Here is a 15,696-nt window from a genome sequence, read left to right on the forward strand (position 1 = left end):
CTTTGAGGAGACCTGGGCCAGGCACAGTGGCTTCCGAGCTGCCTGGGAACCATTTGTTTAGTACTCAGTGTTCCTACAAATTGCCATCAAGAATTCAAACTCCATTTTTCCACAGAGGGAGTTGGCGATGGCAAAAATTAAGTAATTGGCTTTCAGCCCCAGAACACGTCAGCAGCAAAGTGGGAAGGAGAATTCCCAAATTTTCTGTATCCTGGTTTCATGCAGAGGAAAAAAAAAAAAATCAACAGTGCATTCTTAGGCCAGGAAATCCCGTTCAACTCCCGGGGCTGGGTGTGAGCCTCCCCAGCCCCTCTCCACAGCCTTCCACTCCTCTCCAGCAGCTAGACATTTGCTGGCTCTGGACAGAGCTTGTGGAGACATAAGGGAAGAAACGCTAGTACTTGATCTCAGAAGCTGATGGAGTTTCTTGTGACTTCCAGGTCCAAGGAGATCTCTTAGAACAGGGGGATTGTTTTTAAAGGAATGGGAGAAAAAAAGGCCAAATAAATACTTTTTTAAAAAGGGCAGGAAATTTGGTTCCAAGCTCTCCCCACTTCGTATGGTTCCATATCTTGGGCAATTCACTTTGGCTCCCCCAGGCCTGGATTACTTCACCAGTAAAGTGAGGGCGTATGCACTAACATGATGGTGTCTACATTCCTGTGTAACAAAACGAGGCTAGGGTAGTCCCAGAGGGGTAGCCGTAATGGGTGGTCTTAAAGGCATGTTTTGTGTAGTGATTACTACATATATAAATTTGACCTCCTGCTAATAGTTAGCCCAAGGAAAGGGACTTTGTTTCTTTATACTTTTCTCGCTCCTAGAAGCCATCATACTGTCAAATGCCTTGGAGGTGCCAAGGCTCCTTCCACGTAAGCTTCTTTGATTTCTGTTTCACTCTTCTGCTCTCTAGGCCAAAGGTAAAGCAGCCCTCAGGACTAGGGGAGGCAGGGCAGTCAGTGGCTCTGCAGGAGGGCTGCCTAGAATTGAGGCGTCATCATTGGCTCTAGGCACATAGGAGAAAACAGGGGATTTCTTGAATTAGTTCATGTCCCGTTAGGGTTACCCAGGAAGCATCACCCCGTGCTCACAGAGACAGAACTGGCAGGCAAGCTTGGCTCCCACAGCCGGTGACTGACTTTGCTGGAAACCTCTCCTCGCTGGAGCCAACAGCATGGGGGGCCTTTAATGGGAGGGGAAAGGAAATAGTGAAACATATCCTAGCACCATGGAAGGGTGATGATTATGATTAGACTCGTTATTAGATGGCAGATACGCTGAATTCTTAATCTTTTCCAAACCACTGCTTTAAAAAATATTGTTATTGTTTCTTTTGGGCAAGTATTCTCTGTCAGGACAGTTCCAACAGGCTCTGGCTGACTGGAATGGACTGATTCAGGGCTTTTGGTATTGCTGAACTTTCTGTGGGATATGGAGGCCTTAATATTGCCCTTGGCATGTTTCGAGATGTTTCTCTTTGGGACGAAAGGACAGGAATTTCAACATGTTTCACCTGCAGCAAGTTCCCAATTTTATTTTCAAATAAGGACACATCATTATCTGAAATCAAGCAAACTATTGTTCCATTGCCTGGCTTGCTTCAATCCACAAAGGCCCCAGCCTCCTTTTTCTTAATCTGGTGCTGCCACTTCAATTCATTCTATGAGGAGGGTGGGGATGGCTGATGGCCACTCTTCTCTGTTCACTGCGTGGGGGTGAGCCAACTAGAAGTGAGGTCTATGTAATGTGTCCTTGTGTTGCAGAGAAAACTTTCTAACACAGGGATTCTCATTTTTGGAGGGTGCAAAGACCAAAAACGCTACAGCCTGCTTCTCCCAGGATTAAGGAGTTTGTGCCTTTCAAATGCTCCGAAAATTAAAAGGAGAGGAGAAAGTCATATTTGCAGGCATATTTTAACAGGCATTCAGCAAGATAGATTATGGTGGGGTAGTTTGTCTAAATTAAATCAATGTTTTACACATCGCAGAATGAAAATCTCAGATATATCCTGAATTCAAATCATTTTTCTGCTGCAGGCAATTTTAGATTAGCCTTTAAAAACGTACATATATGAATTGCAGGCAACTGCAGCAGGAAGAAAAAAAAAAGCGCACAGATGAGGCACATTAAACTTTAAATTCCTTTCAGATCCAACTAAATGACCCCTAATGTTTGATCACATTTCCTTATCAAAACAATCCAGCAGGCCTTTCGTGAGAAAGCATCTGAGGACTGGAATCGAGAAGCTGGCCCCCTGGGCCTCTCCTGTTTCTTCCAATGTATTGTCACCAAGATATTTTTAGTTCCTGAAACCCAGGCTGTCCTTTCTCCCTCCGACATCCTTGTCTGGCGCCCAGCAGGCCTCCTGCAGCCCACATGTGCTTGGCGGCCTGACCGCTCAGCTGCCTCTGCGCCTGCGTGTGTGCGCCTGCGTGTGTGCACCCGGACCTTCCTGGAGACCAGAAGTTGTAAACTGGCTGTGGAGGGGTGGCCTTTCATCCACATGGTGGCCTGCAGAGCTGTGCCAGTTTGGCTTGGTTCCCTGCCGAGGCAGCTGAAGTCAAGCTATTTGGAAGGAATGGGATGGACGTTGGGAGCCCCCGACCGCTCAACCCCCTGCAGACCTGGGCTGCAGGGGACCTTGGCAGCTCCTCCGCGGATGAGGGAACTTGGCTTTCCTCTGCTGCATTGTTGTCCTGGCCAAGGTTCTGTGTTTTTCCTTTCTCCTCTCCCAGGGTCAGCAGGTCTCCCTCTCCTCCCTGAGTTGCTTCCTCCTCTGTATGCCTACACTCTTCGTGGCTACCCCCTTACCCCGCGATGCTCTTGCCTTTGACCTGTGTTCATTCTTCCCTCTCCTTCCACCTGACCCTTCTCATGCCTGTGACACATACAGATTACAATTAAATAAGCCCCTCTCCCTACTCCTTCCTCGCATTCCCTACTTCTCTCCTCCTCCATACTCCTCTCTGCTTTCTATCCCTTCCTCTCCTGCACTCTGTGGCCTGGACTGAATTAGGGATCACAAATGTGTGCTTAAAAAAATCATCTTATCTAAAAACAAAAACAATGGCAACTGAGGAACTTGGGCTGGCTTGAGGCTGTTTTCTAAAGGTTTTCAATGGATTTCCAATGTGGCAGAATGAGTCCGCTTCCATGAGTCCTCCTCCTCCTCCCTTAGCTGCTCTGAGGAACCCAGAGCAAACTTCCTAAAATCAGGTCAGTTCACTCTGTGCTGTGCTCTGCCTGACCTGAGTCTTCCTATGCAGGGTTGTATCTGGGGATCAGTTACTGTCCCATTGTATCCAGGCCTCACACTGTTTCAAATTCTCTGGCAAACTTAATGGAAGAACGTCTCTGACAGGGAAATTCTGCAAGTGAACTTGGAAGCATGTTTGTTGGAGTTTGAATCTGAGCCATTAAGCAAAACCAGTGTTATGAAAGTTTGCATGCATTTGGGCAGTAAACAAAGAACATTAATGAGTTTACAGATTTAAAAAAAAATCCATGTCTTTAAGACACATTTAAAATTACTTTCTGGGGAATGAAAAATAAGAACCTTGAGAATCTGCAATTTGAAGTATCTGATCCAAATTGAATCTGAGGATCCTCCCAATTATAAATTTATATATTTATTTATTATGTCCATCTGAAATATTCATGTTGTGTGTTCCCAGACCTCTTCAACCCTCTTGTTGACCTAGACAATACTTTAAAAAAAAAAAAAAAAAAAAAATCCGAGTTGTTGGTGAACACCCAGCCTTGACTATTTAGGAGCTGTTAATGTGGTTTATTAATTACCCAGGCTGCTCACTCCTGCCCTCCCTCTCTTCCTTGCTATGCTATTTGTCTTCTTGCAGGGACATAACACCTTCATTAAATCCCTCCCGTCCTTGGCTCAGAGGCGTCCCCTGGAAGATATCCCCTCTCTAGATGCATCACCATTTATCATTACCCTTTGTTTGTGCTCTGTCAACCAGTTTTCAATTTATTTTGAATTCAGTTTATGATTAAAATTTAATGAGATCCAATCAAGTACTTTTCTCAAATCAAGATGCCTCTCCAGTTGCCTCTGTCCTCTGTATTACAATGGCATGAAGGAAAGCCACTGCAGGTTTCCGGCCTGCTGATGCTTCACAGAACACAGGTGGCATGTTTCCACATCTCTTAGGATCAAGGTGAATCGATCTGAAACATATTTAATCCAGAAGCTTCTAGAAGCTCCATGGCTTCCTTTATCCCCTTTTTCCCTCTCAAATAACTGTACCAATGCCCCGAGATGAGATTCACATGGTTCAGTGCACAGGATCTGGGGCCAGACTGTGCAGATTCGAACCCCAGTCCTTCTGCTTACTGGTCATGTGACTGTGAGGAAGTGTCTTAATTTCCCCATGCCTCAGTTTCCCCATTTATAAAGTGAAGCCAACGATAGTACCTATCAACTAGGGTCACCATGGAGACTAAATGAGTTAATACATATATAAAACTTGGAATAGTATTTCACAAATAGTAACCATGCAATAAATATTAACAAGTGATTGCTAACAAAGGGTAAAGTTTCTTAGGAAGCTCTATTTCATTATGCTTGTATTTTGATATATCAGCATAATCTGTGTTAGTGGTCAATAAACTACAACCCTTGGGCAAAGGTAACCATGATCTCTTTTTATACTAGCCTATGGCTAAGAATCATTACATTTTTTAAAGGGTTGTTTAAAATAAGAATAAGAAACAGAATATGAGACAGAGACAGCATGTAGCCCATAAAGCATAAGTGATTTACTATTTGGTCCTTTGAAGAAAAAGTTCACCAAGCCCTACTCTGCATGGTTTAGTAGAAAGAGTTAGCAGATCTATAGGTTAGGTTTGCTTTTACCAATCGTTTGTTATGTGACTTTGGAAAAGCTACATAAGTATCTAAGCCTTTGTGGAACAGGAATGGCAGGATGGTACATTGCCCCAGTCTGTGGCCCAGGCTTGTTTTAAGGACCAAATGAGATGATGTGAATCAAATGTGCTAGAAATGACTCTCATATGTACACGTTGGTTAAAAAGATTCGGTCTCCATTGGTTCATATGGTACTTTTAACACCTGGGTATAAAACCAGGAAACACAGTCTAAAAAAAAAAGAAAAAAAAGAAAAAAAGAAAAAGAGTTCCAAAGCCAAATCACTTGCTGCAGGAAAAATAATAACAAAAGTCATTTTTTAAAGAGCTTAACATAATCCAGGCTCTGCATTCGGTATTGTGTGTCTTCTTTTATCCTCATAATACCCCTCTGGAGCAAGTATGGCTATTTTCTCCATTTTGCAGATGAGAAAAATGAGGCCCAGATAAGTTAAGTAATTTTGTCAAGGTCACATGTCTAATTATGCAGCTGGCAGAGAAAGAAATTAAACCTGGGGAGACTGAATTCAGAGCCAATGCATTTAAACACTGTGTATTTTCCCACATCCTAGAAATAAGTGTTGATTCAGAGTAAATAGCATCTGGAAGGCAGAAGCCATAGTTACTGTGAAGGGAGGCCTTAGTTCTGTTAATGTGTGCTCTGAAAGAGACTTGCTTCCCACACAGGCCACCCTGGGGTCTAATGGGCCTGCAGAAAGGAAAGCAGGCCTGATGGGGGGAAAGAAGTTTCTGAAGATGGACTCTGAGATCAGAAAGTTGGGATTGTGAAGACCAGCAGACTCCATTTTGAAATCCTAGCAATTTCATATAAAATTAAATGTGCTGGAGATGAAGGGTGCTGGGAATGGACGTGAGCAGGGTTGGAGGCAGCAGCTCTAGGAGTTTGGCAGGGTTATGTACAGAAAAAAGTGGTGGTAGGGGGAAAGAGTGGGAAATTCTGTGGATGGGACACCGAGGGAGCATTGTCAAGAACGTTGAGGTTGCTGACATTTGGATAAGACCTTATCTGCAAAACCAGGCTGCCGGGGGTGGAGTAGGATAGAGCAGTCAGGAGAAAGTTCTCAGGTCTGAGGAGGCAAAAAGGAAACCAAAGCGAGCAGCCTGGAGAGACAGAGAAACTGATGGAGAGATTTGAAGACAGAACCATGAGATCAGAAAGGTGGTCAGAATCAAAGAAATGGTGACAGAGCTCTTGCCCAAAGGGCAATGAGATTCTAGAGAACTTTTCTCTTTGGAGTCAGATCAGAAGTATGAACCAGACTCACACTGTTCATAACAACTTGCAATTTGGCCAGTATCTCTGGGACTAGGCTCCTCATAGCTCCTGCCCATCCATGTCCACCCCAGAAACATCCTCACTCTCTGACAAGTGGTTTTCTATTCTAAAGACATGTTCACTCTCTCGGGAGTCTTAAGTGTTCCTCATTCACATTGGTTCTTAATCTTTGTGAACATAAGAATCAACACTACTTTTCCTTTTCCTTTTTTGGTCCCAGGGATTGAACCCAGGGTGCTTCACCACTGAGCTGCATCCTCAGCCCTTTTTATTTTTTTATTTTGAGACAGAGTTTTGCTAAGTTGCTCAGGGCCTCACTAAGTTATTGAGTTTGGCTTTTTTTTTTTTTTTTTTAATTTATTTGTTTTGATTCATTGTAAACAAATGGGGTAAAACTTATTTCTCTGGTTGTACATGAATTAGAGTCATATCTTTTGTGTAATCATACATGTACATAGGATAATGATGTTTGTCTCAATCTGTTATTTTTCCCTTCCCCTACCCCTCCCACCCCTCTTTCCTCTATACAATCCATCCTCCTCCATTCTTGCCTCCCTCCCACCCCGCATGAGTCTGGCTTTGAACTCACAATCCTCTTGCTTCCACCTCTCAAGTTGCTGGGATTACAGGCATGTGCCACCACGCCTGGCTTCTTTTCATTTGTAATAGAGATATACATGAATTTGGTGTAAAACTTATACAGTATAAACCGTTCTGAGACGCAGGTCTCTTTCCTGCCTTCTTCACAGTCATCCAGTTCCCTTCCCAGAAGCAAACAGTGTTCCTAATTTCTAAGAGAAGATGTGTGCAGGTGTGCTCTTACATCATGAAAAGGTGGCATCCTCTACACACTGTTCTACTCTTTAGTTTTAAAAGTTTTGTAGCTTCTTCCATTTCAGTCACACAGCACCTCTTATTGTTTTTTTAAAAGATACAGAATATTCATTGTGCAGATGTAGAACAGTTTTAAAACTCAGAACTTTTCAGACACGTGGTTGTTACTAGTCTTTGCTACATAAACATGGCTGAACTGCCCATCTTCATTACCTCTTCATTTCTCACAGTGTGCACATGCTTCTGCAGAGGAAATTCTCAGAAGCGAAATTACTAGGTCAAAGTTCACAAGTTTTTTAAAATTCTAATAGTTATTGCAGATAACTGTTTATTATCTGTACAAATTTCACTTCCCTTGGCCAAGCAGGAGAAAACCTGTTTGCTCTGGGACTTTAGATACAGGGAAGCCCTGATCCCACCTCATAGTCCCTAAGTGTGGGGCCTGGGCATCTGCATTGGGATCCCCACAAGGAGAGTCTGAGCCAGAAACTCTCCTCATCTTCCAGCAAGTCCCTTCCCCTCAGGGATGTATCACAGGGTGGCAATCATGGCCATTGTCCTCCAGGACAATGTGCTTTCTGAGCACCACATGCATCCAAGACCATCCAGACACTGCAGGATCTTGGGATCCCAGGTCCTGGTGGGCAGATCTTCTATCCTCTCAGGGGTCAGTGCTTTCTCACTGGTCATGGCTTCAATCCAGGTGTTCCCTCTGTTAAGGACTGCAGCACAGACCATACCAGGCTTATAATCATAGGCACAGCATATGGAGAAGGTCTGGAAGAAAACAGGAGAAAATGGACATGGTTAGCAGTAAAAAGATACTGAGTGAAAATTTTAAGGTGTATTGTTTTTACAATGTTTATATTAAAGAAAAAACAGATAAAACTGCATCTCGACTAAAACACATATCTCCCTGTGGCCTGATGCATGTTTGTATGTAATTGTCCTCTGTGACTCCCTGGAGAGGGCTGGCAGGGTTGGCTGTGTTCTGCCCCTTCTGGGAGAGGGTCGGGCCCTGACGGGCCCACATGGTAGTGGCGAGTGGGCTGTACCCCTTTTTTTCTGGGCAGAGCTCTGTGAATACACAAGCAGACCAGCACCTCCCTGCATGGAGTCGAAAAACAGATGTCCCATCATCATCCTTATTCTGTCAGCGAGGGCTGTGGCCAACCTTACCCATAGGCAGGATCTCTCAGACATGACCCCCAGGCCTGCCTTGACAGCTTGACAATCAGTGGATATTTAATGAATATTTGTGAGTAGGAAAGAGAAGAATAGGGCAGGGACACCCATGTGGCATTTTTTTTTTTTTTTTTTTTTTTTTTTTTTTTTTTTTGCAGTGCTGGGAATTGAACCCAGGGCCTTATGCTTCCGAGGCAAGCACCCTACCAAGTGAGCTATATCCCTAACCCCCGTGTGCATAATTATAAGAACCCCAAGGACTTGGCCCACCAGAAACTCCCTGCTAGTCCCCATGGAGCCTGACATTCTGTCAGTGACCCTTCCAGCTTACATAGATCTGTCCCACTCTAAAATAGGCATCAATCATTTATTCATTCAGCAAATCTTTGCTGAACACCTACTAGTGCTAGGTGTGGTTCTGAGTGCTGAAAACCATGCCCTTTGTGAAATTTCTATTCTAGAAAGAAGAGAGAGTCAATAAAGTAGTAATTTATTAGATATTTGCACTTCTAATATATATTTAGAGACTATATAAGATGTGATTATTGCTACAAAGGAAAGGAAAGCAGGCAAGGGAGAAGGGAGTGGGGGGAACATTTTAAAAAGTGTGCCCAGGCATATCTCACTGAGAAGGGGACAGCTGAGGAAAAATCTGAAGGAGAAAGGAAGAGAGCCACGCACATTATGCGGGAGAAGAGATTCTAAAAGGCCCTGAGGTAGGGCCTTTGCTTTCCTGTGTGTTTGTTTTCTCTCTTGAGCTGGAACAAAAAAACTCCTAAAGGCAGGAATAATGTTTTACATGTCTTTAGAAATAATTTTGAGGTCTGGAAGTATATCTCAGTGGTAGAAAGCTTGCTTAGCATGTGCAAGGCTCTGGGTTCAAATCTAATACCACAATTTAAAAAAAAATTTTGATTACTTTTTTTAAACTGTATATCCTTTTATAGCTCTTGGATTTTATATCACTTGTAGATATTTTAAGAGTTTTAATTGAGCTTATGCCTCAGAAGGGGGATGAACAGCATAGAATTGGACACATAGTGAGTTTCCATAATTATTTGCTATTTGAGTATTTGATAGTGACATATTTAAAACATCTGGGTCCATTTTGTGTTTGTAGTGATTACTAATCCTGTAGTTTTACTAAGAGGTTGTCCATTGTCATGGCAGGTTTATTTACTATCATCTGAGGGGCCCTGTGTTCCTTTTCAAACCAGCCTTAAGTAACCATTGATGGACCTCAAACTTGCAGTCATGAGATAACCCTTCTTGTCACCTTTTATATCAGCTTCCTCCCAGCCCCTGGAGGCCCCTCAACTAGAAGAGTCAAATGTGTAACTTGTTTTTTGTAAGAAGCACTTCTCAGTCATTCATGCTTGAGAACCTAGGGAGAATGTAAAAGGTGTACCTGAGCTGTCTGAAGTACAAGCAATGGAAATGGGTCACCTGACAAGCAAGAGTGGCCGGCGTTGAGTCCTCTTGTTAGTTGGCTCACTTTCTGCATCTCTTCGCCCTGCTATTCAGTTGGGGGCTCACAGATGCAAGCAGATTACCCAGCATTCAGCCAGCCCTTGAGAAAATACTTTTGTTTCCTGTCCAGCTGAAGAGCACGTTGCCCAGCATATTCAATTTCAGAGCTGCAGACGAATTGTAAGGAAAAAAGGAAAACAATGGTGAGCATTTTTAGAGAGTAAAAAAAGGTGAAATATTTATGGTTTGGGGTAGATTCTTACTCATTTTTATAAGATCTAATCAATTTAGGTGGTGAGCTCTCTTTTCTATAGAGTCAAGGGGCAAGGGACACACAACCTGGAGAGACAAGCAGGAAGGGAAAGACTGAAGGAAGAGGGAGGACCCTCCAGGGATCTTTCTATAGGCAGTTATTTGTTTTAATTATTTTGAGATGGAGCCCTCATTATGTTGTTTAGGCTAATCCCAAATTCGTGGGTAAGTGATCCTCCCACCTCGGACTCCCAAATAACTGGGACTACAGGTATGGGCCACCATGCCTCACTTTCTGTAGGCAGTTAAGATACATCTGGTAAAGGTCGTGGATGTAGCTCAGTGGCAGAGAGCTTGTCGAGCATGTGTGAGGCCCTGGGTCTGATCTCCAGCACAGCAAAAAGAAAGAAAGAAAGAAAAGCAAAAGATACATCTGCTAGCAAACTTCTGGCTCCACCTCTGCAAAGGGGGAGCATTTCAAAATGCTGTCTTGTTCCCACTGGATTGGGTTCAGAGCACTAGAGAAAGTGAATTCATGTTCTTCAAAAGCTGTCTTAGAACAATAATTTATGTACTCTGTGACTTCAGGCACAGTAAGCCCTCAGTAAACGTTTGTGGTTGAAATGCTGCATGGATCCAAAGTAGGAATTTAAAAATCCACACATAGTCTCTTTTCTTTCTCTAGTATTTGAAGTATGCTATGTACAAAGGCCTTGCACAGAATAAATCTCTGGAATTTCTTTCTTTTTCACTTACTTGCTCTTTTACCACACCTGCTTTGCAGCCTTTTACAAAGCACAAGTGCCCCACCTCCCCTTAAGCCAGGCATCATTTCAACCAATTGCTGATTAAGAGGATTTTTTTTTTTTTTTTTTTTTTTTTTTTTTTTTGGTTACCAGGAATTGAACCCAGGGGTGCTTAATCACTGAACCCTTGTTTATATTTTATTTAGAGACAGGGTCTTGCTGAGTTGGTTAGGGCCTTACTAAATTGCTGAGGCTGGTCTCAAACTTCCAGTCCTTCTGCCTTAGCCTCCTGAGTCACGAATTATAGGCATGTACCACTGTGCCTGGCTAAGAGTTCTATTTTTATAGATTCTATTTTTATAGATTAAAATAATATTGCTTGGACAGTGGGTTCTATTCTCCAATCTAATGATCTAATGGTTAGTTCAACCACACACAAACCAGATGGTCATGGCTACCTTTACTGCAGGCATAGTGCCCAGAGGGAATTAAGTTCTCCAAATGACCCAAAGTTGTTAAGTGGAAAATGTCATCATGACCTTTTTTCAATGTGTATTAAACTTGTGCTTTGTTTTTCTAAAAATCATTATTTATTTTTTTAATTAAGCAAAAGAAGAAAATTGTAAAAGTTCAAAAGTTTTCCCTCCCACTCCTCTTCCCCAGCCTAGTTCATCTTCAAAGGCAATGTATCAATACCCCGGAATGTTGCACACATCTTATACTTGTCTAAGCAGATACCACACACGAGGATAAATATACATTCCCCTTTCCTAATTTTGTTGCACGAAGTAGTAGCATAGTACATACATTGTTCTGTACCTTGCTTTTTTTTGACACCTAACATATCTTGGAAATCATTCCATATCAGTTACTGAAATGCATTTCATTGTGTATTCCAAACACATGCGAAGCAGCCCACATTATGATAATTTCTTTTCTCAATACCTGGCAGTCAATATTCATCCATGTTTTCTCCTTGGTACTGAATGACTTCTACCACAGGATGAGTTCTAGTCACTTTCTTTGAATTGCCTTGCAGATAAAATATCTTCATAAGCATTAGTGGCTTTGCCTGGAGGATAAGTAAACAGCTTTATGTGATTGGGGCTTTGCAAGCACAGTGGTGTCACACCACTGTTAATTTAAACAACATCTTAAAGGAGGTCCCTTAAGGTCATGAAGTGGGGACTCCAAGAATTGATCTGTCTTCTGAGGCTATGGCATTTTTTCTCTTGTTCCAGAAACTAGAATGAACCGAAGCATTCCTGTGGAGGTTGATGAATCAGAACCATACCCAAGTCAGTTGCTGAAACCAATCCCAGAATATTCCCTGGAAGAGGAATCAGAACCACCTGTTCCAAATATAGGGAACATGGCGCCCAACAACTTGTCTGCACCTAAAAATCCTCACTCTTCCCCAGGAGACATTTCTCAGGTTTACCCTCCCCTGAAACTTGCAAATCATCAGCAGCCTATGTCCCAGCAGGTCAGCTGCCTATGCTCTAAAGTCCTGGAGGAAAGTGAAGACAGTTTCTTCAGAAGGCACCCAGACCCAGGCAAAGATTTTCCCTCCGGCTCCTCTGCGGCCAGTGAGCCTGAGCCTGAGTCTGTTGTTGGAGCCCTCCCAATAGAGCATCAGTTTTCATTTATGGAAAAACGTAATCGATGGCTGGAATCTCAGCTTTCAGCAGCTTCTCCTGACACTGGCCATGACTCAGACAAATCAGACCAAAGTTTACCCAATGCCTCAGCAGACTCCTCGGGCAGTGGCCAAGAGACAATGCCTCCACTGCAGCCCCACAGGAACCGAGCAGCCCCAGATGTGCCGACGATAGACACGGGGTATGATTCCCAGCCCCAGGATGTCCTGGGCATCAGACAGCTGGAAAGGCCCCTGCCCCTCACCTCCGTGTGTTGCCTCCAGGACCTGCCCGGACCTCTCAGGTCTAGAGAGTTCCCTCAGTTTGAACAGAGGTATCCAGCGTGTGCACAGATGCTGCCTCCCAATCCTTCCCCACATATTCCATGGAACTATTGCCATTGTCCTGGAACGCACAATCCCCTGGTACCATGTAAGTGAACTTCACTGCCTGTGGACATTCTGGGCTGGGTGACAGAAGAAACAAGGCTGCATATCAATGCCCCATGTCATTACACCAGCACAGACATGTTCAAATGTAGGAAGGCCTTCCTTGTGTGGTTAGATTTGCAACGGCCTTAAGAGGATGCTTTTTCTTAGCCCAAACCTATCTTACTTGGAACCCTCTTAGGAAACTTTACGGACAAAGTAGATGCTTCTGTCTGGGTTAGTTTACCTGAAACCTGCCTGAAGGTAGGAAGCTGACCCAAATGATTTCTAGAAAACATATCTGTTCGAATTCCTGGGCTTTTGGGTTCTTTTCAGGCTTCTTCCCTTAGAAGTGGCAGAGGAAGGGTGTGGGAGGGGCAGGATGCCACTGCCAGTGCTGATGGCCCAGTCATAGCATGGGTGTGGTGGTAGATTCCCTTAAGTATGAATCACTAAGAACTGAATTTGGCAAGGCCAGGCCTATGTTTATTTCTCAGTGATTTCCAGATTAAAAAGGAATAATTTGTGAGCATAATACCATAAAGTACCTTTTAACATTCTGCTATCTACATTTAAAGATAATTTTTCTGGTCACAGCTATAATATTTGGTCACCTCCCCCCAATAGAAATATGTCCAAAAGCTCAAAACAGAAAAAGACCCGTATTTCCATCACTCCTTTCTTGTTAAGGTTTTGACATATTTACTTCTAGTGTTTTTTTCTCTTTGCATATATAGTTATGTAAGATTAAAATGACATTGAGTAGTACTTCTTCCAGCATTGTTTAAAAATGCTGCACTGTATTTCACCAGATAGAACTACAAATTGTTATTAACCCATTCTCTGTTTTTGGACATTTCAAACGGTTTCCAGTTTTATGATTCAATAAGCAGCGCTATGACAAACATTATACACATAAGATTTTATCTGCATTTGTGGTTAACTTCTTGGGTAAATGTACAGAAGTGTGAATACTTATCAAAGGTTTTGTGATACTAAGGCCTGAAATTTATCTACTAACAGGAGAAAGCCTCTCTAATAGACAAAGCAAGCATTTCCTCAGTGTAATGAGGGTCTCAGGAAGAGCTTCTCACTGGAAAGTGTTTTCCCATTGAAGCCTGAAATGGTGCCATTAGCAATCTTTGGAGGTAAACATCGTCCCCTCTGGCAGGCTGCAGTGGGCTCCTTTAAAAGACAAACATGCCCAACTGAGAAGCTTCACTTCTGATACCTCAGGACCTGTTTTCTTTCATCAGTTCACCTTCCCCTCTGTTTTATTTCCTTCTGTTGACTTGGAAGGGGGAGGTTTAGGATCCTGGGAGTGCAGAGGAATGATGAAAGGCAGGCAGAAGAGAACTTGGACAGGAGAAGGAAATAATTCACAGAAGATGTATAAACAGCCAATATGCATAGGAAACCAAACTCAACATCACTAGATTTAAGAAATGCAAAAGATTTAAAGATACCTTTTTCTTGTTTAGAGGTGCAAAACAAATAAATAAACCCCAGACAACACCCGGTTAGTGGGGTTCTGAATACATGTGCTAGGCATAAGTTAGTACAATCTCATGGTAGGCAATTTTTTACTAGCAGAATTTTGCATGTGCTCCCTCTTTGGCCAGAAGTCTCACCTGTCATAGTCTATCCTATAGAAACTTTGAACAAATATATAAAAGTATACGAACAAGGACGTTTATTAGATAACATTGTTGTATTAGAGTACTACACTGCCTGTCAACAAGGAACTGGATAAGTACAGATGGTCCCTGACTTAAGATTTGTTGTTGGCTTTATAACCGTGAAATCAATAGGCATTTGTGAGGCACAGCTCTCGGTCAGTCACATGCTCAACAGGGTAAACAAACCCTGTTTTACAGTGGTCCATGTTGCTAAGGTAAGATACTCTGTAGGCTAGGTGCATTAAATGCATTTTTGATTTGCTGTTTCCAACTTACTGTGGGTTTGTTGGTGCACAGCCCCATCATAAGTTGAAGAACATTTATAATTTATGATTTATTTATATAATGGTCTAATAGGCCCCTGTTGCATAGAATAAAATACTGTATACATTCTGACATAAAAAAGATCAAACGGAAAAACAAGATGCAATATTGATCCCATATATATTTATTTTTTAAAGATATACATGTTTATATACACATTTTTAAAAATCCAGAAAGATTGTACCAACCGTTAGAAGTGACAAGGGCTGGAGAAGAGCAGGGAATTAATAGGAGACAAGAATATTTCCCTTCTAACTTTTTATGCTTTGTTAAATTTTTTACAGCAAACATCACTTCTATAATTGAAGAATAAGCTGTACACAGTGGCACACACCCATAATCCCAGTGACTTGGGAGGCTAAGGCAGGAGTATTGCAAGTTCAAGGCCAACCTCTGCAACTTAGAGAGATCCTGTCTCAAAAATAAAATAAAAAGAGCTGGGAATATAGCTTGAAGGTAGAGCACCCCTAGGTTCAATCCCTAGTACCAAAACAAAACAAAACGAGCAACAACAACAACAAAAACAAACAAAAAGTAAAAATTGAAAAGAAGAAAGAAAAGTAAGCGAAAGTAAGAATACACAAAGGATGAGCTTGCCCTAGCTCTTCCTGCAGGTACCTTGGCCCTGGCTCCCAAGGGCACCTAATCACAGGGAAGAGGTCAGGGTGATGCAGTGCTCATGGTTTTCCTGTAGGGCACTGCGACCCCGGAATACTAATGAGAACTGGAGTAGCAATGATTCCCAGGAAGGCTGCTGTGAAGATTAAATGAGATAATGTATTAAAGGCACTAGGGATGTGCCTGGCTGCTAGTAAGCTCTCAATACTAGAGGCTCTTAGTTATTTTATTTTTTACAAGATCCTGTAGCCCAGCCCTGCAGAGTATGCCTTACTTCCAGATCCCTCTCACTGGCACAAATTTTAAGGATTCAGGGCAGGTGTACAAATGCTTAGTTTC

The 15,696-nt window shown here is 42.6% G+C and overlaps 2 protein-coding genes across 12 annotated transcripts in view; one reads left to right on the forward strand and one right to left on the reverse strand.

Moving 5' to 3' along the window:
* The window catches only part of TRAF3IP2 (TRAF3 interacting protein 2), a 40,694-nt gene that overhangs the window by 600 nt on the left and 24,398 nt on the right, over positions 1-15,696 (forward strand). Inside the window, exon 2 of the mRNA XM_079149135.1 lies at positions 11,910-12,740. Within this exon, the coding sequence (XP_079005261.1) occupies positions 11,918-12,740 (823 nt within the window). The 5' untranslated portion in view covers positions 11,910-11,917. The remainder of the gene's footprint in view (positions 1-11,909; positions 12,741-15,696) is intronic.
* Positions 6,828-15,696, reverse strand: part of LOC306666871 (uncharacterized protein) — a 110,965-nt gene continuing 102,096 nt past the window's right edge. For 8 of the 11 annotated variants that reach the window (XR_013765412.1, XR_013765413.1, XR_013765414.1 and 5 more), the window contains 3 exons: positions 11,614-11,740; positions 9,609-9,837; positions 6,828-7,792 (listed from right to left, as the gene is read on the reverse strand). Coding sequence is in view for 3 of the 11 variants with exons in the window: in XM_079149178.1 (XP_079005304.1) it covers positions 11,728-11,740 (13 nt within the window). In the remaining 8 variants the exon portion in view is untranslated. The remainder of the gene's footprint in view (positions 7,793-9,608; positions 9,838-11,613; positions 11,741-15,696) is intronic. The other 3 variants (XM_079149177.1, XM_079149175.1, XM_079149180.1) reach the window with 1 other exon arrangement.

The sequence above is a fragment of the Sciurus vulgaris genome, assembly GCF_902686455.1.
Source record: "Sciurus vulgaris genome assembly, chromosome: 7".
Lineage (NCBI taxonomy): Eukaryota > Metazoa > Chordata > Mammalia > Rodentia > Sciuridae > Sciurus > Sciurus vulgaris.